This window comes from Simochromis diagramma, unplaced genomic scaffold (genome assembly GCF_900408965.1).
Source record: "Simochromis diagramma unplaced genomic scaffold, fSimDia1.1 OVJJ01000421.1, whole genome shotgun sequence".
Lineage (NCBI taxonomy): Eukaryota > Metazoa > Chordata > Actinopteri > Cichliformes > Cichlidae > Simochromis > Simochromis diagramma.
The window spans coordinates 7,224,187-7,248,867 of NW_024387250.1; the positions used below are offsets into that span (position 1 = coordinate 7,224,187).

Consider the following 24,681-nt stretch of genomic DNA (forward strand, 5'->3'; position numbering starts at 1 on the left):
TCACTCGCAATCGCAGACATTTAACATTAGAATTTTTTAGTAAAGTGTCTAAAAATCCAAAGCCACTCAGGGATAGCTCTTATTCTACATAGCAGGATCTTGGGTATTTGTTTTATGCTTAATAAGTGCAATTTAGCAGAAGAGGAAACATCTGGACAAACTAGGGCCGAGACACCTAAGTGGCCAATTTATTTTTGTGGAGCTGTACATCTGTTGCTCAAACAAAAGGAGTCCTGCTGGCTTCTGTTCACATGCATGTGGGCATTAGTGAAATGAGTGCATATAGCTTGTTGTAGTAATGTTATAGTCTGTGAACATTTATGTATTTTTGAAAATGATTTTCTGTAGATGTTTAATTAAGGAGTCAATATAAAGGCTATGTTCCCCGTTCTGTGTTAGACGTGTGCACATACACAGACACAAACAAAGATTGGTCTCAGTTCTATGATCACGGCCAGTTGTCATGATTGCTAGGTCATCAACATATAATTAGAGCGTAGCTAAAAGGCCCGGATTAGTGCACAACACCTGTTCCTTGTGGATTAGAGAGCAAAACAGGAGGGGACGGGAGGGCATTCAGTGAGCCTCACTTACACACTCCATGCAGGACACAATGAATACCTCAGTAATACACTTATATATTTCTGTATATTTTGTGCCTAACAAGCTGTTTTTAATTAATTTATTATAAACTCTCTGCTTTCCAGGCACCGAAAGTCTTTGTTAATCAGATTGAAAGTGGCCTGCAACAGCCTGTACCTCACTGTCTACTTGCATCTAATTAGACTAGTGTGTGTGATAATTCTATTTTTTTTCTTCAGAAGTGGAGTACATGTTTTAGTGTTTGATGTGCAAATAAAGACACCAATTACAGTATATTGTTAAGATAAACGGTCAGCATAATTACATCTGTTCTTGTTGTAAATCGCTTTGTGCTTATCCTCATTACACCATAGAAACAGGCCATTCATTTTTTTTGTGTGCTGCACTGTGTTATTATTTGCATGAAAATACTTGAATTCTTTGGGGTTTTAAATATCAATGAAAAATGCTCAGCCTCTGAGATGCAAATAATCCCTGAGTCAAATTGCCTAATCTAAGATAATGTGTTTACTTTATGCACGATCAGGGAAAATCACAACATGTTAATTAAACGTTCCATACTTAACTCACCCAAACAATTTTGTTTTCTCTCACTGCATTTTTTTTTTAAGGCAGCAGAAAAAAAAAAAGTCTGTTTTATCAGTCCCGAGGCTGGCTGATGTTAGCATACATCCCTCACTACATTATTCAGCTGGTTTTCCCAAGAATATGATGGGATTGTCACCTTAGATTAATAGTGTCATCATGGAATATGTGGGGTTTTTTTATTATTCACATCTCTCTAAGGGAATCCCACAGTAGTAGCCTATACGTGAAGAGACTATAGAGCAGAATGATTATTTTCCACACTGTATTGTGCACATAGGCAGCCTGGAAACTTAAATCTATAAAGGTTTGGCCTCTACATAAACAGCGCCACAGAAAAACCTGGTCAACAAATAAGTGTGAAAATTGTTTAGACATTCTGTCCAGGCTGTTTACATATTTAAATAAGCTTTTCAACCTACTTTTATCTTTTTAGATGTAGAACTCACGGGAGAATAGAAGTGTTTTGTGTTTTGGTTTTTTTTTTGTTTTTTTTTTAAAGCTGCAGCGTTAACAATGTTACCCAGCATTGTTAATGGCATCATTTGCAGAAAGGACATGCAGAAAACATGTCAGGTTGATTCCACATACATGGATTATTTCGTTATTATATAAATGATATTTTGCTGAAACAGTTACTGGAACACATGTGTTTTAAGTTTCAACTAAAGCTTCAGCTGCTATAACCAACCATGTACAGCAGATGAGAAATTCCAGTGACTCCTGACCGACCTGAACTGTGTAGCACCTGTATTTGGGTATTTCTCTGTTCCTCTCTGGGTGCTGTCAGCTCCTGCTAGTTCATCTGTAATGTGTGCTTTTATTCATGGGTGTTTTTATAGCTTGTGGCTGATTAGTTTGAATTGTTTTAGCTATAACATATTTAGCTAACTGGCCAATGATGTTGCGTTATGATAATGTTTTTTTTTTTTTTTTTGTTGTTGTTGTTTTGTCACATCTCAATACAGCAGAAAAACACCCCAATATCACACAGTCAGGGTCAGCAGAATGTGTCATTTGGGAACAATGGGAACAGTACCCCTGAGAAATTATGATCGGTAAAGTCTGCACTCACTAGTCCCTGCTGTTGGCTTTGCACCCATTGTCCATGCACACCATCAGCCCGTTTGTGCTTTTCTCTTGGGCTCCAGGATTTAACTGGGAGCTGGTTTACATGCTGGTTTGTCTTTACCGTTTGTTATTGTCAGAATAAAGAGATCGTTGTGATTCTTCGTCTTCATGACTTAACACTGCATTAACATAGTGCTTGTCCTTGGAGCAATACAAGATTTGGGAGCTTTTGGAGCAAATGAAAGTATCTGTGGGTGCATTGTTCTTCAGCCCTGTTAATAGCAGCCTTGACTCTTTTGAATGGTTTTGCTTATTATCAGCAAAAAGGAATCATGGTTTTAGTTATTCATTGTATATACAGTAATATCCAAAGGTTTTGGTGGAATTATATCATTATATCCCACACATATTATAGATATGTGTGGGAACTAGCAAAGGTTGTTTCTCCTTAAACTTAGTTAAGTATGCTCTTTAGCATAAATATGTGCTGCCTGTATTATTGGATATATTTGTGTTTGTCAGCTGGTAATTCACATTCATCTTTTGATTAGATATAGAGAATTCGTCATTCATTTTCAAACATATAATGAGATCAAGGATTAGTTTAATCCTCACATCAGGCTGAACAGACATTAAAATGATTGGCCATTCACGTTTCATGTTTGGAGCAAGCAATACAATCTGAAAAGCAGAGTGTGCAGTGTTGTGCAACAATAGAAAGATGACCACTTAGGCTAATCTGTTTCTTTTTTATACATAAGATGACCAGAATCCGACTTGTTGGATAAAGCATTTTATGCAATTTGCCTTTTCTAATTATTCGGACTTTTTTTTTAGCTTTTATTTATTATTGATTTATTTACTTTTTGACAATGGAAGGACGACAGGGTAGCTAAGAGAAAGACCAGGAAGAAGGCATGCACTTAAAGGCCTGAGGGCAGATTTGAACCCAGGCCCCTCTGCTAGCCTTTGACTCACTTACTCAATCCAGTGCGCTTAAACTGGCTACCCTAGTCAGACTCCTCACATCCAGTAACATCTCTTGTTTCACCACCTGGAGGCTGGCTGGGTCATTGTGGTGGCAGATTGACGAAAAAACACCTCTTAAGTTTTATTCTACTAAATCACACCACTGCCAGCTCTAATTCCTAAAGAGAATCGATTTCTAACTTTTTGTTCAAGGGATGACAACGATGCTTTGGCTAGTCTCAGATTCAGAAAAATGTGAAGAAACACTGGATGGATTGAATTTTGTAGAAGCCAGTACCACAAAACCCACATTTCTAAAAGGTCAAACCTTTCACTTTTGTTTATTAGGAAATATATATATAATTTTTTTTTTCATTGTGTATATCTTTTTTGTATCTTTCATCATCTTCTGTTATGTTGGATAACTTGCCATAAAATTGGATTCACACAGAAAGCACTGCTGTGTCTAAGAATATCATTATATTGATTATTGAGTGCCTATAGTTGGGTTAGGGTAAAAATCAAGTTTTTATGAGTTCTTGAGAAGTTATATGCTCCAAAATAAAGAAAGCTGTCTCACCTACTTAATTGCTGAGACTGTAGAGTCAAAAATAGACAAAGTTTTGCAATATTAACTTGCTCATTGTTATCGACAAGATGTCGACTTTTCTTTTGATCCCTCATCATCTTTTCTGCATTTTATTTGTTGCAAATCAGAAAAGATGATGAAGAAACAGGTTGACTGGAAGACATGATGATTATTATTGGCTTGTGTTGATATGCATTATTATTAAAATTATTGTTGTGTAGACATTATGACTGTGGTAACATGCACACAACAAACTCATGTTTTCTATATATACCTGAATACTTAAAGCTGTATTAATGATCGCATATGTATTGTGTTTTCTTTCATGCAGCTAATAGCCAAATTTTATCTTTAAACATTTTCTTAGTTGGCCTAAAGGGTTCTTGTATTTCTAATACAATGTGTAGAAACTTGTTTTATTGGATAAAACTGCTAATGTTTTTATTTTCTGTAAAGCATTTTAATTGGCTTGTTTATTAAGGCCTTGCAATAATCAAATTCGCAATAGCTGTGATAAAACTGCAGAGTATTAGGGTGATTGTTTGTTGACACCCAAACCACATTGTTAGGTTTAGAAAATGTGTTTTTTTTAAATGTTTCACTTCAGCTGTTGAATAAATGGGCATAATTGTAACGAAGCACTTTTGTTAGTGTGTTTATCTTAGAACGTTAATCGTGAATTTTAAGGACCGTTATTTCAAAAATATGTCTGGATGTCATTTAACGAGAACAGGAAACAGTGTCTGGGTTAAACGTAGCTGTCAGCATCAAAAAACTTATTTTTCTGTCCTATAACAGTTTTGGCTGTGTTGGTGAATATGCATCAATCTTTCCCAAAGCTTAAAAAATTGAGAGATCCACTTGCCCCATCTCTCATGTCATGCCAATGTACAGTTAGATATAGAATTGCTTTAAAGTGATGGCAGTTCCAATAATATGACATATTTCAAGGAATGCATCAAGTCAGTCCTCCATTCATGATCAATGAAGCGGCTCCGGGCCGTAAATCAGAATGCCATTGCAGATAAAAAGCTTGGTTCTTGAACGCTGAGCTTCAGAGAGGCTGCTTTTCAAATGTAGAGATACTAACTGAGCCCACTACAGTATGCATAACTGATTAAGATAATATATAAATAAGTGCGTCACACATTCACATCATAAGTTTAATGCACAGTTTGAACTTTAAAATGAAAACAATTAAAACCTCTGCAAGATTGTGTGTTTCACTTTTGATCTTAAGTATTGTATTAGTCATAAAGAGTCATATGAAACTTTCCATTCTTAACAACGAGGATGTCATCTTAAGCATCCCACCTTTGGCTCAAATGTTGGACTTTATGCCATTGATAGATCGCCATAGCAGCATAGACATATTCCAGGCTGTTTGATATTTCAGCATTGATCGGGTCTGAGTCAAATATCAAGGCCGTCCACTCTCTTTTGAAAAGAGCTTGGTCTCACATTCCAATCCTGATTACCCAAGGAAGCAAATGGACATTGCTCAGCAGTTCCTGGCAACAGGTTTCTTGTTTACAGGCTCTGACCTGTTTATAGGGCTTTGAAGGAGCAGATGTAAGTGCTGACTCCCCTGCTATGCATTGTAAGAAAGTAATTGTAAGTAGCTCAGGATACAAGCCACATGGATGAGGAACAATCATCCAGCATATTTATGTGATCTTGTTAACCTTATTATATATGGCATCATGGTTCTGCAATGCCAATGCTGTGTGCCCTAATGCACCCCCTGTTAGGTTGAACTGTGAGTTCATCAAATCAATGGCCCTTTAGTAGCTATTCTGGAGGACGTGATATCCATGATTTCCAAGAAAGAACATTTACATTCATGAATTTATGCAAATTATACTGTCAAAATTCTTGCTGGACCCATTTGTTTCAAAATGAATAGCAATATTACACCAAGGGAAATCATCTGAACAATTTGGCAGATATGGGTGAGACTCTAAATTAATTAGGAATGCGCACATTTGTCAGTTCATTACTATAATTTAATTACATTGTGGCATCTGCTGTTGCTGTTGTAACAGTTGTATTTTTCTAATTTTATAACAGTTGAGACTGACTGTAGCATACTCAGCGCTGTCAAAAGTCAGCTTATTTATTCATTTATATATTTAATTGCAGCACTTGACATAAGATTACTAAAACAAATTGACAAGTTATATTTGTACTCACACTTATGCCATTTTAATTGAAATATTTAGCAACTGTCAGTTACTGTCGTTCATTAGTGTAATGCTGTTTGATTTTATGTATGAAAGGAAAAGAAAAAAAACCCTATTATGTTCAAATAATTATTTTAGCAGTTTATCACAGTGAAGTGTTATTTTTTTATTATTTTATTTTATTTTATTATTACTGATTAAAGCCCTTCAATGTTACAGTCAAATGAAATCCTGTTACTTAAGGTCTGGTGATGATGGCAAGCAAGCAAGAAGAAAATAGAAGAGCATAAAGAGGCGAGAACAGAACACAGAATATGGGAGAGAAAACAAAAGTTAATGCCATGCAATGGAGCATATCAGTGCAACAGCAGTGCAAAATGCACATGGGAAAGAAATGCTCACTGGATCACAGGAAGTCCGACAGCAGCCTGAACCTACAGCAACATAAATGAAGGGTAATTCAACATCACCTGACCCAACCCTTAACTATAAGCTTAATCAAACAGGAAAGTTATAAGACTGAAAGTATAGAAGCTGTCTAACTCCTAAACTCACCCGCTTTGTTCATTAAGGACTAAACTGTCAGTGCACTTAATTGCAGCTCATTTCAATACAGCGGAATTAATAGAAAGTGAACACGCTTCTCTTGCAGCCCAGAAAGTTCTGGAAACAGAAAATATTGTGGTGCCAACAAATTGTAAGATGCTGGGAATACTTGTTTTAATAAAACCAAGAGTCTTTAACAAGTAGCAATGCATCACTGCAAAAAAGTAGAGTGACAAATCTGTGCAGCATGGGATTCAGTAGCCATATTTGGCAGCTGGCCCAAAAGGTTCAGTTTTCCCGACCTTTTTTCTATGATCATTATTTGCAAACAAGCCAGCATGCAGAGGTGAGGTGTATTTTGTAACCAGTGCACAAGCCATATTTTACACTGCAGTGTTATCAGGGGATGTAGGCACATAGTAAATTTCAGTGCTTGATGCAGTCAAACAAATGTGTGTGTGTGTGTGTGTGTGTGTGTGTGTGTTTATGGATTCATTTATTATATTTGATTGAACAAGTATTTTGGCCTGATTACTGCAATCAGGAATTACTCATCCCAGTTTCTAGTTCTCAACCTGTGCAAAACGTTATAGTTTCTACTTCAAACTTGCAAACTGAATGATGTTACTGCATCATTTCTATCTTACATCATTCAGGAGAATAAACTGGGCTGTACTCCGCAACTTGGTGAAGGTCATTTGGTTATCCTCTGAAAATATTTGAAGTTGCTCTGAAAATATGAAAGTATTTTCTGTAAATATTTGAATGGCTAGTCATAGTCTGCTAATGACGTTGCTCTGTTAAGGTCCAGGTATGTGTCTTTGTCAGTTGGTTGACTGGCCACTTTGATCTGAACCACTGGATTAATTACCTGAAGTTTTGTACACATAACGTCCAGATTCAGTGGCCCCTTGACTTTTTGTGTAGTGCCTCTATAATGGTGAAATATTAAAGTACTGTGGTTTCTGTCCTGACTTTTCATCCAGTCTGTCACCATTATTATGTCAGAAATTTAGATTGTCCTGTACTGTAGGTCCTCAGTTATCTAGTGCTAACTAATATGTTAACATAGTAAACTGTCATGTATAAGAACTTGAACTTGAATGGTTGCACTTGAATAGTTTAGATCTTATTTAACTGACAGAAGCTTTTCTGTCAGGTTCGGTGGCACATCCACATCCAACTCCCTTATGTGTGGGGGCCCTCAAGGATCTATCCTTGGCCCTGTACCTTTTTTCCTTTACATGCTCCCATTGGGCTCAGGGCCAGGGCTTACGATTGCTGTGCCCAAACTTTGCAACAGTCTGCCTCTTCAAATTAGGATCTCTCCAACACTTGACATCTTTAAAACCCGTTGTTGGGTCTGTGTTTCCACAAGCCCCGCTAATTCTAGAGACTTATTCATCATGAAGAAAACAAGACAGTCGATCGATCAATCACTTGCGCAAGGGAGGCCTGTGTCCACCATGAAAATGACCTCGACGACGACAATTGTTTACAATGTAAATCGCAATATTATGCAAAACTATATTTCTGACCATCATTCAAGATCATAACTCAGTAACAGAAAGGGAGATTGTGTATGTATTTCACATTTGTTTCACATTTGTACACATTGATGACAAGTGGTGATATTGGCAAGGAAGACCAATTTTGTAACTTTAAAAAATATGCCCAGGACTCCATGTGACCTATTGCACACAATAGGGGGGAAAAAAAACAAAAAAATGGAAGAAAAGAAAAAAAAAAAACACTTGACATTTCCCCAGAGGATGAGATTGTTTCACAGAACACTTAGAATCACTGTTTACTGAAGCAAACAGCTGCTGCTACTTTGACTCCAGTTTTCTACCAAAATGCATAACGACAGATGTTTTTCATGTCAGAGTCTATCATGAGTAATTGTGGAGTGCTAAGTTAGTAGTGATGTTATATCCCTCCTCCATCAGTGATGGCTGCAATACACATACACTGTTTTAATTTTGGCAATGTATGCTGCACAGTAGGTCTCTTGACAGGTGGTGATCATGTCTGTGCTGTATGTGTTAATGAGTCTGTGCCTGAGTGAGATCAGGAGTCAGTATGTGGGCATAACAGCGAGACATGGCAGAGACGTTACCTTGATATTTTAGAGATTAGGAAGTTTTAAAGAAAGTCAAACAGTGTGGGTTTTCTAACAGAAATGCCTTATTTTAAAGCTTAGCTGATTTTAAGTGTAAAATTAGACTTTTTGTAAATAGATAGCTTTTAGTTTTTATTTCACATTTAACATGCAGGTAAACCATCCTGCAAAAGGGCGAACATATTTGACAAAATGAAACCTTTTGTCTGTTTATATAAGTCTCATTGTATTATTTTTTCTTCTTTAAATTGTCATGTATTCATAAACAATAGCAAGTGCACAGAACAATAAATCTTGTCAGACATGCTTCCCTAATGGTGCTTGACCATTTTTAGTACACAGATTATTTGATAGAGAACAATGTAACAGAATACTGCAGCTATTACTATATTTAGTACATATACATGCATACATACATACAACACGATTAAAAGAGTTCATAAACATTAAGGAGTTTCAGAGGTTGCATTGCTCTGTGGAATAGAGAGCACCAAAAGTCTCATATTAATAATTGAATTGAATGTGAAATATGGAGGCACGTGCCTCATTTAGTCTTTAGACTGTTCTGTAACATCCAAAATTGGAGCCTCTCTGGACCTCACCCAGGAAGCAGGCATATATGAAGGCCGTGCTTTGTTTTAAAAGCAATCAGTAAGATACCAAAATCAATTCAATTAATAAGTAACTGATGAAGTTATGTCAGTATAGATTTCTTACCTCATTTTAATCCCCAAAAATGAAAATTTTAAAATGAATATCATATGTATTTTTTTTATTTGTTAATTATGCAAACAAAGATGGATTAACGATATAATTATGCATTCAGTCTCAGGTTTGTACTGGGGGGATTTTCTTTCCCCTTAAATTTCCTTTTTTGTCTTTTTTTTCTTTTGAAAAAAAAAAAGCAGGATAGCTACTTGTTTGTGTCTTGTTTATCAGATGCCAAGTAACAAACTAGGTCAGAAATTAGCACTTTTTTGTTATTTTAGCTTATTAAGATGGTATTGATATTGCTTGGGCTTAAACTGCAGTAGCAATGCATTTCCTGGAGACAGGTCTGACCAAAGTCATGGTTGAGGAAAGTAAAACCTTGCCTCCCACACAAAGGAGAAAATACATGTAACTGCATATCAAATATTAAAATATATGCAAATGAAATGGATATACTTCTTTCCAGAGATGTTGCAGTATTGCGTTTTAGTGCTGTAAAAAGCCAGTAACTACATAGATAAATAGGCATTTTCATACATACAATTTAGCAATGTTTTCTCACAAAACATTTCTGGGACTGTTCAGAGTTTCTAAGGCAAACCTTCAAACACCTGATCTGGTTTAGCTTTTATACTAGCTGACTTTTTATGTGAATTTGTTGTTAGTGTTTTATCCCGCTAATTTCAGAAGAGAGCTGTGCATAATGACTGCAGCTATTTCCACTCAAACTCCTTTCTTCAACAATATGCCACCATTTCTACGCGTGTGCTTACTGTCTACTCCTATTAAAATGGGGAAAAAAATCTTTTCTTACTGGAGGTCTTTGTGCTAACCACATTTTTTTTTTTTTTTTTTAATAAAAAAAGTACTTGGCAAGTTCTAGCCTCTGGCAACATTTGCAGTGAGATAACTTCCTGTTTAGCAACTTGTTAATATTTTTATGTGGTTTCTCGTGGCACCATGAACTCATTTTAAAAATGAAAACTGTGGCCTGGCCTCAACTCAAAGGACTGGACTCCATGCTAATACCAATGAGTGAAACTACCAATGAAACTGACTTTTTTTTTCATACCAAGCTTGGAAACCTATCAGAAATGGGCCTCCACACTTATCTGCTGCCATCATCTATGGATGCCAGCATTATTGATATTTGGGATAAAAGTGAGCTCTCTGTGTTGTCTCTGTGGAGTTGGTCTGCTGTGAAGCCCAGATCAGAGGCGCTTCTGCCCAGAGATGACACTGACTGAGTCACAGGCTACTAAAGAGACTTGTTTTATTTATTTAGTACATACCGTATATAACACATGGCTAGGTCTGCACAGGTCTGACAGACTCTGGCATCTTCTCGATTGATGAGGACGACAACTTTTTGCTGCGTGACAGAGATTGAGGGAGGGTGTGCTCAAAAAACTAGGAGTTTTGGCTGTCACAGCAGAAAAACTGAAGTTCAATTAACTTGAGAAAGAAAGAAGACTCTCTGTGGCCTCCTTTGTAATATTATCAGCTGCGTAATTTACAACCTGAGAGTTTAAAAAAAAATGTTGCTCACCACTCAAGTTACTGAGGCAGATATTATGAAAAGCTGTGTTTTAGATTAATGAACCAGCAACAGGGGGCTCTTTTGACTTTTAAATTAAATTCTTAGAAGAACCATTTTTCAGGCTGAGTTTGGCCTAACGGAGACACATAATTTTTGGTCCTTGTGATCACAACACACGGATGCATCAAACCTTGACTACTACAGATGAGGAGCGCAGTCATTAATATGAGCATGAAAATGCAGCAGCGGGTATTGTAATTATAATGCAAAAGCTTCCATCGTAACTCCATCTGTGCTCCTTCTTGAGGATCTTCGAGTCTGAGTGACTAATGACTAAATGACTAAACCAGTTTTATGAAATGATAAAGTACAAGATGTTGGGGGCACCAATTAAAAAGCCCATTAAAATACTACCACCCTCTTACGTTTTACAGCTGGTAGATTAGCAAGGCATGTCAAGGGCTTTTAGTCTCTGCAGAATTTCTATGTATACTTGTAAGTTTGCTAGCTCTAAACTTTAGTCACTTTTTCACACTTTGTCACATTTGAAAATCACTGGATGACGTGATCCATGATGTTAGGTACATGTAAAATGTATTGAATGGAAAAGGGTTGGAATTAAGGTAGTGGTTGAAATGTCAGTAAATGATAACGCATGAACACACTGTCAGCTGTAAGGTATGTTTGGTCATTAGCTGAGCTGCGGTACTGTGCTAAAATCTTGAGCCAACAACTCATTTCTTTGTGTTTTGCTAGGGACAATACAAAATGTGAAATAGGTGCAGGGATTTATTGAAATGTGCAAACATAAGGAAAAAACAAACGTTTGCACAGTACTCTACTTATAAACAATTAATCTTGTATTGTATATGTATAAAGACAAACTGATTGTCTTAAATACAATTCATGTCAGTCATTTAATATTTTTAATCACAATGCGTAAAAAATAAATTTCTTCAAAATTATCTCACAATAGCAGCTAGCTGGGACAAATCTGAAAAAAAAACCACATTCATGGAATGAATGTCCTTAAAAAGAAATCCTATGTTTTATTCAGACAACTGTCAACCCCCCCCCCCCCCCCCCTCTCTGTGCTCTCTGTGCAACTCTGTTCAAGAAGTGTTAAAACTGAGTGATACAGCCACAAAGCACATAAAGGCAATGGCAGGTTTAGTTTAGACAGCTAGCCATAACAAGGAGAGTGCCACTGAGTGTTTATTGTTGTAATGTTTTAAAGATATGATACATCAAATGTGTTGGTTTAAAAATGTAAATTAAAAAAAAATTGACTTTTTTGAATCCCAAATGTTGTTAAGACATGGACAGATCTTCTGGGTGTTAATATTTTTGTGGCTAAAACTAGTAAAAGTCTTGCAGGATCTCATTTCAAAGCTTTTTCAGGTAAAGCAGTGACTCGTGTTTGGTTCTGGTTGTTTGTGATGGCTGCCACAAAGAATACTCTCACTATGTCACAATATGTGTGTATCTCTCAAGAACCCAAAAGGAAATGAACATAACCGGTGTAACTGTCACGGCCAGTGCAATGACATTTTCTTAAAAAAAAAAAATGTTTACCCAATTTCCGTCAGTAAAGTGCCATTTTTCCATGTTTGGTGTTTTCAATAAAGCTGTGTTGTGTACATGTTGCTCTAAATAAAACTGCTCAGGGCTTGAGCATCTAGGAGGTGCTGGGGCAGTAGGACGTAGGGTTGGCTGCTAGTTCCTGCATTATTAAGCTTCCAGTATTTTTTTTCAAAAATCTAATTTGGCCACTTAGGAGTCAACCAATCCTCAGATTTAACTGGCTTTACGGGATTTGTCCCAGAGGCTGTAGCAAAGTTTAATTACTCGCTGATTAAAAGCCGTAAAATATAAACCAGAAGGTGACAGTGCTCCCAGGGATGATAATTATCAATTTTAGAGATTTGCCTACATAATATGTGGAATAGTCCACAGAGATCTGAGACAGTATTTTCAGTTATCTAAGGCAGACTTTGAATGTTCATATAAGAGTGAAACTTAAAAGTCATTTTATGTTTTTCTTTGCAAAGTTATTTGAGAAAGGGTACCCAATATTAAGCACATGACACATAATAAAAACAAAATTTGTACAGACTGCTGCTGTTAATGTTGGTTGCTGGTTGCCTAATGATGGCCATTTAAAGTTTTATGACCTTCACGTTCCAGCCTATTTGCTTTTAAATATTTTTAAAGCAAAATATTTGACCAGTATGTAGAATGAGTCCTTTAAAGAGCAATTTAATTGCATTTTTTTGACAAACCAGTTTACCGCATAGTATAATAAAATATTATTTAAGGTAAAAATCCTTTTACGTCTTAGTCATTGATTTATTTATGACTGCTCTTCATTTATAGGTACAGTTTTGGTGGAAAACATGCAGATAAATGGCCGTGCCCAAGACCCAGGCAGAACCATCTCACTGACGTTGTTGGATAATTATGACTACTGGGTGATATTGGAACCAGCACGGCAGAGACTCTACCTCAACAGCACTGGGCGTTTTCTGGACAGAGATGTGAGTACAGTACTGAGGGTTTATTTCTCAGCTTCCTCTTGCCTTAGTTATGCCAAATCATCAATACAGTAAGAAAATAAACCCTTAGCCATTCCAACAAATATGCAGCTGGGAAACAGATGTATGGATAGATGGATTTAGAATAACACAAGATATGGTGTAGCAACAGAGTTGCTTGTAATTTGTGTCACTAGGCCATGGTATTTCACTCTTAGCCTTAAAGTGATTCAATGACAAAAAAACAAAAATGTCCATGTGTCTGTGCAACACATTATAGGTCCTAAGTACATACACACCTGTGTAAATGGTGCAGTAAAGGATCCATGATGCAGGGTGCATAGTATTGCTGTCATAGTGAAAAGGTGTTTTAAAGCATGTGTTCAGATCATACGGACTAAAGAGAAGGAGGCGAATGTGGAGCTATTAACAGGAATATGCCATAAATGCATATAGAATAAATAATAATGGAAGTACATGTGTGGGACAAAGCTCTGCAGCTGAAAAGAAGAGAAGCGATGGAGGGAGCTAGTTAGCCAAATTACACTATGTGGAAAGTTGACCCTTGCTGCTAAACTGAGATGAGCGTAGTAATGGCAGTATGATGAGATGCTGCCTTTCAGTATAGTGTATTTGCACTTTCATCCTTTATAATAGTTTTCTTACACTGCATATTTACAAATAAATATTGGGCTGCCCCTGGTAGCCTAACAAACAATCGTCCTCATTAGGGTTTACCTATACTACGCAAGCATGATAGCTAACAAGCAGATTTCATACTGGAACTGTGTCGCTTTCCACTGTTGTTATTAAGTATGCCTATTGCTGTTTACAAACTGTCAGATACAATGCGCTGTAGGTTATTATGACTCCATTATATAAGAAACATGGGAATTAGAACTATACAATTTCCACAGTGTTATATAGCATTTTTTTTCTTATTTGTTTTTAGCCCCCCAACTCCATCAGCACCATCGTTGTTCAGGTGCAGTGCACAAATCAGCTGGTTGGTACTATCATCTTGCATGAGGTACGGATTGTTGTGAGGGACAGGAATGACAACGCCCCTCGCTTTCAGCAGCCACGCTACTATGTCGCAGTAAACGAGGTAAGGGAGCAATTCCCTGTGCCCCTATGCACGAATCTTAAACACAGTCATGCGTTGCTGTTTGCCAGAAATGTTTGATAACTGTGAGGCAGAGTGGGGCAGATTTTTAAATCTAATGCCTCTTTCCTTTACATCTGAGACAATTTGTCAGACATTTAAAATAATGGTACGACTCAAATGGCTGTTAGTTAATTGTTTGTTGTTAACAGCGTATTATTCATTGCCTATATTTAGTATTTATGTTTAGGCTTTGATATTTACACCATCTGCAACTCGCATACATCTAGTGAGCACCAGAAAGGATAACCTTTTTTTTTTTTTTTTTATTCAAATACACCTGCAACACCTGCAGTGATTCAAGATAATGCATCAAATCTTCAGACTTTCTAGTCATATGTTTTTGAGATTAAATGAGAGCTCCCCGCTGAGTTCTAAGCAACCACAACTTCTGTTCTTTGCTGTTCACCCTTTGTGTGCTCTGCATGTTCAAAATTCCTGTCACAGTGTGTTATCATAGCCACGTGCAACTGCCCTAACAGTACAGTGAGTCAGTCTACATTGCTGTCAACTTCCCTGAACAAGATCTCCTGCCCACTGCCTGGTTCTGTGGACTTTGCTAAGGGCTCTTGGGAACAGCAGTGGTTCTCATACTTACTTTTTGTTATTCTGTCAGCAGTGCACGTAAGCTTTCAGACTGCTGCTGACTCCAACATTTTCCCTTTTTTTCCCCATTTTTTTGGGGATATTAATGGGATGGAGCGGCAGCAGTAATAGCCATATGAATGTTCTTTCTGCTGTAAGTTGACGTTGTACTCACAGGGGGCTGTTAGAGCTGTTGACTTTTCTTTTTCCCTTGCATATTTTTGTCTAGCTCACACCACCTGGAACAACAATTTTCACTGGCTTCTCGGGAAATAATGGTGCTACAGACATTGATGATGGGCCTAATGGACATATAGAATACAGCGTCATTTACAACCCCGGAGACCCGGTATATGGACAGATCGCACATCATAATAAGCATCTTCTACACAAATGCAGATTTCTTTATTAATCACAGTCCATGACTTTCTCTTTCAGGCATCTAACAGAACAGTAGCAGTCAGCAACAGCCTTTCAGGAAACATTATTTTGGCAGAGAGACTAAACTACGAGGACAGAACACGGTACCTGGTTTTGGTCCAAGCCAATGTAAGCAAACGCATCTGCATACACAAACAGCCAATACTGAGTTGAGTTGCATGAGTTCAGATTGACGAATGGGGTCATCACGTATAAATAGGCCATGATTTATAGATGCTTTTGAGTGTGTCTGCCTCCACAGTGCACTTGAGGTTAAAGAACTTTTGTTGTCACTAAAACCATTTCTCTAAATGTTGTGATATTTTATTTGAATTGGATCAAACTAAATACGAAGCCAGTAGCTTGCTGCTTTGATGAAGTCAGTGTACGCGCATTTTGTATTTAATAGAGTATATTCAGGTTGATCGTGATTCAGTGTTGAGAAGAATGAACCCTCCAGGGTTTCATTGCAGCTTTTTTTTTTGTTTTATTTTGTTTTGCTTTAAGCTGCCTTCAACATAGTTGGTATACCAGAACAGGTTTGATTTATAATTTATTTAATTATGGATTTTTGGACAAGTGAAGGGGGGATAATTCTTAATTCAGTATGACTTGCACTGAAGCATTTCTGGCTTCCTCGCCATTCACTCTGAATGTTTGATGTTGTGTGTTGCCAGTCTCATAATGATGGGCTGTTGCTTTGATTTAGTTGAGTTACTTACTAGTTACTAGTGAAGTGTTATGAAAAGTTTAACTCTTGAGGTCGCAGCGTAGGCACGAGCTGATTTGTGTTGATTCAAATGTTCCAGCACAGGTGGTAGCCAATCACATCAATCAAAGAAACACCCAAGCTGAATGATTCAAAGCCTTCTCGGCCAACATCCAGATCTTAAAATATCGAACCTCTCCCCTGGCAACATGTACCATGATTCATATCATAGTATCTTTTCCTAATCACCCATTACAGAGCCACTTTCCCTAACAAGCAGCGGTCAAATATAACACCCTATACTTTGAGGTGAAGTGTTGCAGGACAGATAATCATTTAACACTCAACTCGTCCTCTATTCTCTACATTTCCTGCATGAAAGAGCAAAAGACTCAACTCTTTGAACTGGCGAGAGGTCCTCCAGGGGGATTTCATTTTCTCTTGCAAAAGGATGTCAGGGTAAAGAAAAGGAAGAAGACATGGTATTTACTAGAACTCTGCACTGCTTGTGTCAAGAGTTCAATTATACTGAGAACGTAAATCTTTGAAGTGCTGTGCTGCTCACTTCTCTGGATACCACTCAAGGAAGCAACAATACTACGGGGGAATCTTTAAGAGTGTCGGTGTTTTATTGTACAGAGCTGTATTTTTGTGGAAGAAAAGATTCTTAATGAATGTTGATAAGTGCTCTTCAGTCTCATTTAAAGTCTGTAAAGTTGCTATGAAACAAAACATTAAGCAGGTCAGGCATCTAACTTTATAAACGGCGAGATAGTGTTAATTGATATTTCACTCAGAGGGTTTAGGTATGAGAAAAGCCATCTATGAAACTTGTGAGTTGAGTTGTATCGAAATATGCAAAGCATTTATAGAAGAAGTATGACAGTCTTCCACACTTTGACTCTACTTTCTGTAATTTCAGTGCCCAATTCATCCTGCCAGTGTTCCCTGAGTGATTTAAAGATGGTTATTTAAAGTTGTGCAGATGTTTGGAGAAAAAAAATGACACACACCACCTTTAGTATATGGTTGGATACTCATGAGACACCCCGAAGTGATGAATCTTTTTCTTGTACAGTGAGATATCAGCCCTTTAAAAATTACCACAGTTGTAGAAAGTGGAAGAAATATGAAGGTGGAAGCTGAAATGCTTTCTGCCGTTGCCGAACAGCAGTGAGGCTATCATTTTAAAACATAGCTGGAGATGATGTATGTCTCGATTCAAGTTGTAAAGACTCGGTCCTAAAGAATTAGCGTAAATGCACGACTAAAGCTTGTCAGGGTGTTCAGGTATATTTCAGGAGATTTCAGTATAGACACATGAGACCAAATCATGAAGTAGTTTTGGATTTTTCGACTGCTTCAGAAAGTTGCTCAATCTGTAGCCATTTGCTTGTCTTCCAGGACCGCGCTCCATTCCCCCCTAACCGACTAACAGCTACCACAACTTTGACTGTGGATGTCGAGGATGGAGACGACCTGGGTCCCATGTTCCTGCCTTGTGTTTTAGTGAACAACACTCATGACTGCAACCCCCTCACCTACCGTGCTGCTATCCCTGAATTCACTGAACCGGTAAGAGCCAGGCAGACAGGCAAGTGTGAACACACTCCTATTCCACAAGGTCATTTTAACAGATTTCCTCCTGCTAATATATGCATGTTTATGTTTTCATGCATGGAGGCTGGATTTTTACCTGTCATTCTGTATGTGTGCATATGCACAGTATACATGCTATTTAGATTTGTGAGACATTTGTGCCATATGTTCACATTCTTGTTATATGTTAATCTATGTCACGCCTTTTAAATACCCTAATTGCCTCATTATACCTTGTCTTTTCCTCCTCACCTGAAGGCAGAGTACAATTTGCAGTTTATTACTGCATTTTGTTTTCCATTGTACTCACAAATTAAACTGAAGCATGAGATGACTTGGGATCACATCTAAAAACCATTGAGGGGGAAAAAGAGAGGGAAATTCATATAGATCCGAGGTGCACCAACAGAATTTATGTTAGTCTATACATGATTAGTTGTTTATTTATAAAACATATTTTATATTTGCTGTGTATTTCCATGCATGTAATAGTCATTAGAATGAACAAAAGTGAATCAAGCTGTGGTTTCCTCAGAGGAAGGTAGAAGCGCTCCTTTTATTTTGGACCTTTTTGTGTTGTGGTTAGCTTAAATATCCCCCCATATATATGGCCATGAATGTGAATCTGCTTTCCAGTAGCCTACTCTTATTCCTGTATATGGTTAATGTTTTTCTTGTTATTTTAAGTATAATTTTCCTAACCAACACACTTATAGTTGGACCAGCTGCATTGTGAGGAATTATCGGATTCATTTAGCTCAGCTCAGACAGTTGCAAGGAAACGGTTTCATCAAGTATGGCTTAAGTGTACTGTGGTGACATGTTCTGAACATGAGAGATGAATGGAATCAAATTATATTGAATGGGGCCAGAGTGTGACACTAAATAACACAAAAGGCTGCAATAAAGACGCAGTGGGATATATATAGATGGGCATTTAAAAAAAAAAAAAAAAACCCTAAAGTTGCGGTTTTTATTTAGGGTGGCATAGTGAGTCACAGTTGTTTGTCCAGACCTTCCATTGATAGTTTGTAATTTATTATTTATGATAAAAGGTTTTCAGACTGTTATGCAAGACACGACAGCACCAGCTACACAAACCAAAGCTTTTCATCATCTGTTTAGCAGTTTTTGTTTTTTTTTCCTCCTGTGAACACAGCATGGGTTCACCATACCTCCTTACCCTTTACTTTCGATATACATGCTTATACGACTTCTGATTTGGTCTCTGATTGTTTGGGGTGTTTTTTCTCTTTCCTTTTTTTTATTTTTTGGGGGGAATTTTGCAGTGTAACACTAACATGTCTGTCCACTGGGAGAATTGTCTTCTCATAATTGATGAGTGTATTGTAATTAATCACAATAGCTAGACAGACATTATTAAGTTGATCTGTATTTATTTTTTGCCCTGGGGGGATATAATGTGGGCTCTGGAGTCCCCTGGATAATGACTGCTGAAGGAGGGTATTATAGCTAATCATCATTGTGCAGAGCTAGGGGGATTTGATTTAGCGCACCTCCAGACATTGTAAAAGCGAGAGGGTTGGTTGGGGAGGGGTGTAAGGATTACTCCAGAGCTGATGGATATAAATATACCCCCTCAGGGAGGGATTCTTCTTCCAGTGAGCTGTTAGCCATGTGCCTATCTACACTAAGGAAGTTTAGCAGTGGCCCCTTAGCATACACGCACATACTGTGTCAGCCATATGGAGGCGTTTTGCATGAGGAAAGGTATTCTTAAATGTGATGTGCTAAACATATTCCCACTTAACCATATGTTGATGCAAATGCATAAAGGTAAAGCCAAGGTAGTTAGTGCTGATGATGTATGAGTGTGCATAGCAGATTATCTTTTATGTACAACACTATCAGGTACATTTACATGCATGGAAATAAGAAATCTATAAGCTTCGGTTCATTGTTTTCCTTATTCTTATCATTATGTTATGGTGCTTACCAACAAGCTTACTGAAGTATATAGCCAGCAGGTTATATATTTTTTCTAAAGGTGAGAAGAAGAGTTGATACTATCAAAATGTGGGGAAGGAACACATGGCTGTAGCTTTCTACATTTGTAGTGTTATTCACTAGAGGCGCAAAAGAAAAGCCAGCAAGGCACCGCACTGCACAATAACAGCAGTTCTCCTATCAGTTAACATTAATAAGTGCTATAGTGCATAAGCAGGTGGAACTGAGGCGGCGTCTAATCACAGCAGCTCTACTTTAAGGCAGAAAGCACTTTAATGGGCTGGGCTGAAAGCGTAGAGTAGCTTCTCTGGAGAATGCTGTTTTTATGTGGAAGAGCAGAGTTGCGAGGACTGTGCAAAACATCACATAAGATTATACAGCAACCAAAATATTGATATAGAGCACACAGAAAACTTTCTGGGGCAGATCTTTTTTTTAAAGAGGAATTTTCTATTGCAGAACAGTTTCCGGGGTTTTTTTTTGCTCTGCATAAAAATGCAGTCAGAGTTATTTTAGGTGATCCATGCAACAGTGAGATCTAGAGGAAATTAATCAATTTGCATTTTGATTATGTTGCTGTATTGTTGACTCAGCCACCCCTTGTTGCAGAGCAAACTGAACCCACTGAATGTTACCCCTCCGATCCGTGCTGTGGACATGGACAGAAATATACAGCCCCCAAGTGCCAGACCAAACATTCTCTACTACATCCTAGTTGGTAGGTTCATCACGTATTTTCATTGATTTTTACACTTTTAATGTCTTTGGCTGAGCTGATGCCATGATTTTCCTTTTTAATATTTCTTCTGGGGTTGATTCTACCATAAATGTTCTTATTTTATATTGCAGGTGAACCAAACACATATGCAGCATATTTCTCTTTGAACAAAACCACTGCAGAAATGCGCGTCCTGCAGCCAGTCAGCCGGGACTTGTATCAAAAGTTCACATTAGTCATCAAGGTAAAGTATAAAAGTACATTTGACTTATTCATTCCTCAATAGTTGAATTGTTTCAATCTGCCCTACACAGACACAGTTCTTGAGAAATCTCATTAAACTTAACCTAAATACAAAGCCTGTTCATTACATTAATGTAACAGTGCAGTGTAATGTTAGTAATTACGACAAATTGCATTTGCAAAAATTTGCAGTAAATTAGTGTCAACTATTAGACATGCGGAGTCCTACAAGGATTGTTAAAACATTTACCGTGATAGAGCCTCATTGTCTGTTTCATCAGCTAAAGGTAAAATATTGATTTCTCTCCTTCCTTCACATTAGGCAAACAACACTACTTTATTCAAGATTTCAATTCTCTTCTATTTTTAATGGGCTTTTGCGAGATTAAGTTTGACTCATCTCTTAAAAACTTTAGCGTGCACCCTTACCTGTTCTACCCAGATAACCTCTGTCCTGAAGGCCATTAACCTTATCTTTAGCTCCTTAGGAGATGGGGGGTGAAAAATATGTTATGATTTATGGACTTAGCAGGACAGGCTGCTGTGCCTTCATGAATCTTAATTTAGAGCATAGTCAGGAATTGCCTATGTGCTGCTGGTGCAGCAGTGCAGATGAACTTTCCATCTACCCATCACTAACCTCTAGACACCTCTGAGCAGTGTGTAACGTGCTATTTACTGGGATAGCTGGGGAGTAAAGAGATGAGAGGAAGATTTCCACAAGAGGAAGGGAGGCTGATCATATGAGAAGCTTTCTGCATGTCTTTGGGATGATTGTGCATAGCTTGAGGAAAGGAGACGGTTCAGAGGGGAAGGAGGAAAAGACCAAGAGAGATAGAGAGAGAGATGTGTCTGGAAGATGGTAGATGGAGCCTCATCTACCCGATTCATGTACAGGGCAAGGAATGATTATTCTAGGATTCAAAGGAGCAGGTGAGTAAGAATTAGACTTTTGTGCCTTGAAGGTTCTGCATAGTTAATGCTTTAGGTAAGGTAACAGTTAAATAAGCAGGAGCCTATTTTAGACAACATGTGCTTTATGTTTTAAAAGTCATCACTGATGTTGACTTAGGTACATCTACTAAGGTGACTGCGGTGAGATTAAGCCAAATGTCAAAGGCAGACGTGATGGCTTGGTGAAAGTAAGAGAATGAAGAAATGGCACTCTAAATCATGAGGGAACACTGTATGTGAAGTGTATGTTATGGCTGTCAATGAGCATTTTTGTTTTTTCCCTCAGGCGTTTGTGTGAGCAGATTGGATCTCTGGGTCAGTATAGTGCTGGTGTTCTTATTATCACTTTGATAAGGGGATAAGTAGAAGATGTTTGGGGAAGAGAATCTGACATGAGATTGTGATTGAAATAATAACAGGTATGAATCTCAGCTGGAGGGAAGCTCAACTGAATATGCTACAAGTGTTTGTTTTTTTTCTTTTCCCCATAGTAAGCTATACACATAAGGCAGTAAACATGAAGTCATGGGGAACCTGCTGTTTACAATTTTGCAGTACAAGCGCTTACATTTCTTACAATTGGCACTCTGCAACACAAGCCCAGTGAAATTGAGCTAATGTGCTGAATTAGTTCCAGGTCATGGCCTGAACTGATGTTCCCTTAGTCCCCCACTCCTTCTGTATTTTCAAAGCCTTAATGTTTCTGAAGCATCCCAGTGTGGGTGGCAAAAGTGACATATGTACTTAGGAGGCGAAAGATTGTAGTGACAGCCTGACCAGACCGCATTCATTAAGTTTCCTCTTACTGGGACGTGGCAGTGTCAGATTCGACTCTAGTGTAAGTTCAGCTTCATTAGGTTTTGTGCAGTTTGAATGGCTGAGACAACATACTGATTTATGGAAATGTACTATGTTACTAAAGTGGCCATGTCACCCACCAGCTGTGCAGCAAAATGAAGTGGAAGGATTGTTTACATTGTTGTGATTGTTATGGATTCCTCTAGTTTACTGTGTGTTTCTCTGTACATGGCACAAATGCAAACTGATTTTGGATGCAGGTTCATGTTTCACTTGTGCATTTCTTGGAGATTTTACAGCTCTGGATTTATCTTTCCAGATTTAGTTTGTAAACATTTTAATAGCTTAAGAGGACATATTGATTTTATGTAATGGGAACTAGATTTTTCAAGAAACTTGTTTTTTTTCACAAATGGACTGATACCTGATTGAGCAATGTAATTTTCACTCTTTCAGTGGTCTTGTAACAGAACATTTCTCTAAGCTCTGTTCCATAGCTGAGTGCTGCATGTCTGTTTTTGGTTGAGGATATTGACATGCTGAATAGATGAGCTGTACATGGGGATTTTATTATATCAGACTGCTCTGTGGTTGATTCAGAAGACAGAGAACCTTTACAGAAAAACAGGGATTTTTCACCTTCAGCAATGCAGACAGATTTGGTATGAGCCTTTTTAATAGTGAAGTGGTTAATTTTGGCATTGAATCAGCTCGTAATATTCCCAAGAGCCTCCTTCTATCACCGGTCACTGATTTGACAGCAAAGGAGTGCCACTAATTGCAGTCCCTCTCCTACAAAGGATGGTATTTCTGTTAAATGCTCCGGTAATTACTAAGTTCTAATCCTAAATGGACCCCTGATTAAATTTAGTCAATATAGCTTTTTTAAAATTGAAATGACACTCAGAGAAATTATGCCTTTCTATTTCTGTGCCTGCATGAGAGTTGGAACAGCATAACTTTCCAGCAGAGTAGTCTTGTTGATATGGTATTTTCCACAGAGTGACTTTCACCCTTGTTCTTTCTTTTCCCTCTCCCAAGGCTGAACAGGATAATGGTCATCCCCTCCCAGCATATGCTAAAGTCATCGTTGAAATCTTGGATCAGAACAACCAGGCACCGTATTTCCAGTTTGCTACCTATCAGGGCTATGTGAGTGAGTCCTCCCCAGTTGGTACGACTATCTCAGCCAGTGCCAACCTTACTGCCCCCCTGGGAATCGTCGCTTTGGATAATGACATTGAGGAGGTACAGAGAGAAAGAGAGGCTTTATCAGCCTAAGCTCGCTGTCGCTTACTCTTTAAAGATGCCCATCCATGCATGTGTGCATACAAACACAAAGTACTTGTAGTGCATTGATTAAATATTGAGGACAGAGCCACATTTATTCATGTGCTTGTATCGCGTACTCACAGAAAATAACATGTGCATGAGTCATTGTCCCGCTATATTTGTTTTGTTGTTACAGCTGGCTCCCGGTGTTACACCTGTAGGTAAAAGGGTTGATTTTAAATGCTGTGGCACGCACAAACTCACACATGCACTCAAACCCACACAATGTTATAAAGGGATGTCCTGATCCAGTTTTGTGCTCTAATCTTTGATGCAAATCATTTTAAAGATTGACTAGCTTTTGATGCTCAGTTTAATCCAATATTCATGTTTTCCTGCATTATGCAGTTGCAGTGTGTACACTTAATAACTCAAAGTGGGCCTGTGCTGGGCCTCTGTTGTTAGTAAAGGAAATTGAATTCAGAGATTTGGCTTAATAGTTTTGCTTTAAACCTGCAACATGGCTTCAGCTGGTTTCTTTCTAATGTGATATGATGGCCAAAGATTTAAAAATACATGTATATGTCTTTGGAATGAGACATTTCCTTGCTTGATTTCCACTTCAAACAAAAGGTTAAATGCATTCCTTTTAGTTGTATTTATTTTGCCCACTCGCTTTACCTGATCTGGCACAATGTCAATGCGAATCTCATTCATTTAAACTTCACTTCATGTAGCCGATACAGATCAGTACTGCTGTTTCCCTTTTACCAAAACTGATTTGGGACATACCTACT

General features: G+C 37.9%; 1 protein-coding gene across 2 annotated transcripts in view; it reads left to right on the forward strand.

The window, feature by feature from the left end:
- The window catches only part of LOC120714798 (protocadherin-15-like), a 224,120-nt gene that overhangs the window by 104,767 nt on the left and 94,672 nt on the right, over positions 1-24,681 (forward strand). For both annotated transcript variants that reach the window (XM_040001273.1, XM_040001274.1), the window contains exons 5-12: positions 13,296-13,456; positions 14,406-14,561; positions 15,433-15,552; positions 15,642-15,752; positions 17,737-17,907; positions 20,509-20,617; positions 20,749-20,861; positions 23,654-23,860. In XM_040001273.1, coding sequence (XP_039857207.1) covers positions 13,296-13,456; positions 14,406-14,561; positions 15,433-15,552; positions 15,642-15,752; positions 17,737-17,907; positions 20,509-20,617; positions 20,749-20,861; positions 23,654-23,860 — 1,148 coding nt within the window. The remainder of the gene's footprint in view (positions 1-13,295; positions 13,457-14,405; positions 14,562-15,432; positions 15,553-15,641; positions 15,753-17,736; positions 17,908-20,508; positions 20,618-20,748; positions 20,862-23,653; positions 23,861-24,681) is intronic.